General features: G+C 41.9%; 1 protein-coding gene across 1 annotated transcript in view; it reads right to left on the bottom strand. All coding sequences in view use genetic code 11, as the record gives it.

Moving 5' to 3' along the window:
* Positions 1–2,228, bottom strand: part of EGR_08907 (Lysosomal protein NCU-G1) — a gene marked incomplete at both ends in the record, with an annotated part of 5,448 nt that extends 3,220 nt beyond the window's left edge. Inside the window, 4 exons of the mRNA XM_024498156.1 lie at positions 254–487; positions 1,585–1,794; positions 1,870–2,133; positions 2,169–2,228. Of these exons, the coding sequence (XP_024347441.1) occupies positions 254–487; positions 1,585–1,794; positions 1,870–2,133; positions 2,169–2,228 (768 nt within the window). The remainder of the gene's footprint in view (positions 1–253; positions 488–1,584; positions 1,795–1,869; positions 2,134–2,168) is intronic.

Raw genomic sequence — 2,228 nt, 5'->3', positions numbered from 1 at the left:
TCATCCAAGCCTGTGTATAAGCTCCACCAAAAGGCGGGTGCGCGCTTCGCAGTTGTGGGTTCACCGATTTAGAAGCCAGGATTAACAAGAACAGCACCCTTGGACTACTCAATGATAGAAAAATCTATCACACTACCAAGCACAAAACAGAGGCGATTTTGTGATTCTAATCCACAAAAAATCTTCTAAGTTGGTGATGGACAGAACCGCAGTAGGATACTTGTGCTTCCAGGGTAAGCAGACAAACACCTACCTTGAATGCTCCCGGAGATGGCTCGTCATCAATGGACGCTGAAATGAAGTTTTCAAAAGCAGCAGTGTCGGGAAGGCTGCGGTTGGCAACTACCGCAAGATTCAGTGCCCACCGTGTGTCCTTCCACCGCAGGGCAAGACGTCGTAGTGTGACCTTCATCCGAACTGCTAATCCACCAAGTAGAAGGGTACGCGGTGCGCTGTCGGCGAAGCGATCCCTCTTAGAAAAGGTGAACTAAACAGACGAGAAACGTAAAGGGTATCGATTATGAAGGGATTACCGTACGCCACACAAATCTGTAAGTGATCTCATTGCAAACCCATAGTGAGATCGAGGGAACCGTTAACTCCAAACCTTGCACAGTCCATTAACCGATGGTTTCCGCCGTATAGCTGTCCTGCCCTAAGTTTGGGGTGCAACAAGGTAAAGAATCCAAATGTTTTCAGACTAAGAAAATCCCACACTAGTTTCGTTGTTTTAGACTTAATTAATTTCTTAGCAATACCTCTTGGTACAACTAGTCGTCATAAGCTGGCCCAGAATACCTCACATATGCGACGCTGACAGCGCACGCATTAACCAACGACTCCTCAGAAGTCATTTCTTACTTCATTTAAAGTTAGTTCTCCATATTAGCAAAGAGGATGCAAATAGGGATTCATGCAGATTCATGAAAAACTCACTCGTGCCTACTTAACATTGATATGATTCTTGGACTTGGTGTAAGTTAATACTCACTATTAAATGAAAAAGGCATAAGCACAACAGAATAACTTCGAAGTCTAAGGCCATCGTAGAAATACACAACTTTTATTTCAGATACACATTCCGGATGGCGATTCCTTATTTAAAAGTTGGTGATTTCGAAATAAATAAATAGTGAAAATCCTTTTAGCTTACAAAACCAGCTTCGTGAATGTATATTTTCACTTGAAGAAGAAGAGTGTGGATTTAAACAGCTCGACCACACTTCATAACGGGATCAGGCTATTAACATGTTGAACTGGTAGGCGGAGTTAATTGACGAGGTATTAAAGCAATGCGGCAGAGGATACAAATTGGTAAAAAATTAATTTTTATTAAAATGAATCCCACCGCTAAAGACCATTCAGGGCTCAATAATTAATGTGAGCATTAAAAAAATACACGGCATTAGTTGCATGAAATCAGGCTAATTCACAACCAAGGGGATTCGATGGTACTCTTCTAATGTGGCTTTAATAGCCCCAAAGAAGAGCACGTGCATAGCACATCTTTTACGGGATAAGGTTGCAATTAAGTTAGGGTAAAAGCACGAAAAAGCACGAAAAAGTGGATAACTTGAAACGAACCTGGAGCTCGATGAAGCCTTTGTTAGCGAATAGCACTGACGGACTTGAATCATTACAACGCAACGCGAGTGATAACAGTCCTGTCGATGCATCAGGCACCGAATCCCAGTGCGAAAGAAACCAGAAACATTGAGTTAGTGGAAATCTGACAATCTGACCAGTAGCCCTTGAGATATCTGCAACATCTGCGCGGTCTTCATACTGGTACAGCTGAGGGTGGAGGAAAGGGAAGATAAAAACAGGAAAAACAATGTTTAATACCAACGATAACAAACTGATGCTTACATTTGGAAATAGTAGTCCGTAAAATGAGCTGTTGATAAGAACCACTGCCTGACTGGACTTATTATTGGCGATAATAGCAGGCCAATCGAACTGAACTGAAGAGTTGGCATTGCTATAGGCCAAAAACACTGACGGCACACTCCTTTCATTTGTTATAGATACGATAAAATGAATAGAGGAGTTACGTCCGCGGTATACAACGGAAACTACAGAGATATTTTCATCAGAGCAGTTGAAACAGCCAGGATTTAGTGAAGCAGAAAGCTAAAAGTTGTAGATACTAACAAGTGCTACTTTACTGCCTGAAGTGAAGATTCATGAACATGCAGAAATGCTATGAGCACAAAGAGTAACAGCAT

Source organism: Echinococcus granulosus (genome assembly GCF_000524195.1).
Source record: "Echinococcus granulosus chromosome Unknown EG_S00123, whole genome shotgun sequence".
Taxonomy (NCBI): domain Eukaryota; kingdom Metazoa; phylum Platyhelminthes; class Cestoda; order Cyclophyllidea; family Taeniidae; genus Echinococcus; species Echinococcus granulosus.
The sequence above is the reverse complement of the archived record's forward strand: the minus strand, read 5'-3'. Positions and strand labels throughout refer to the sequence as shown.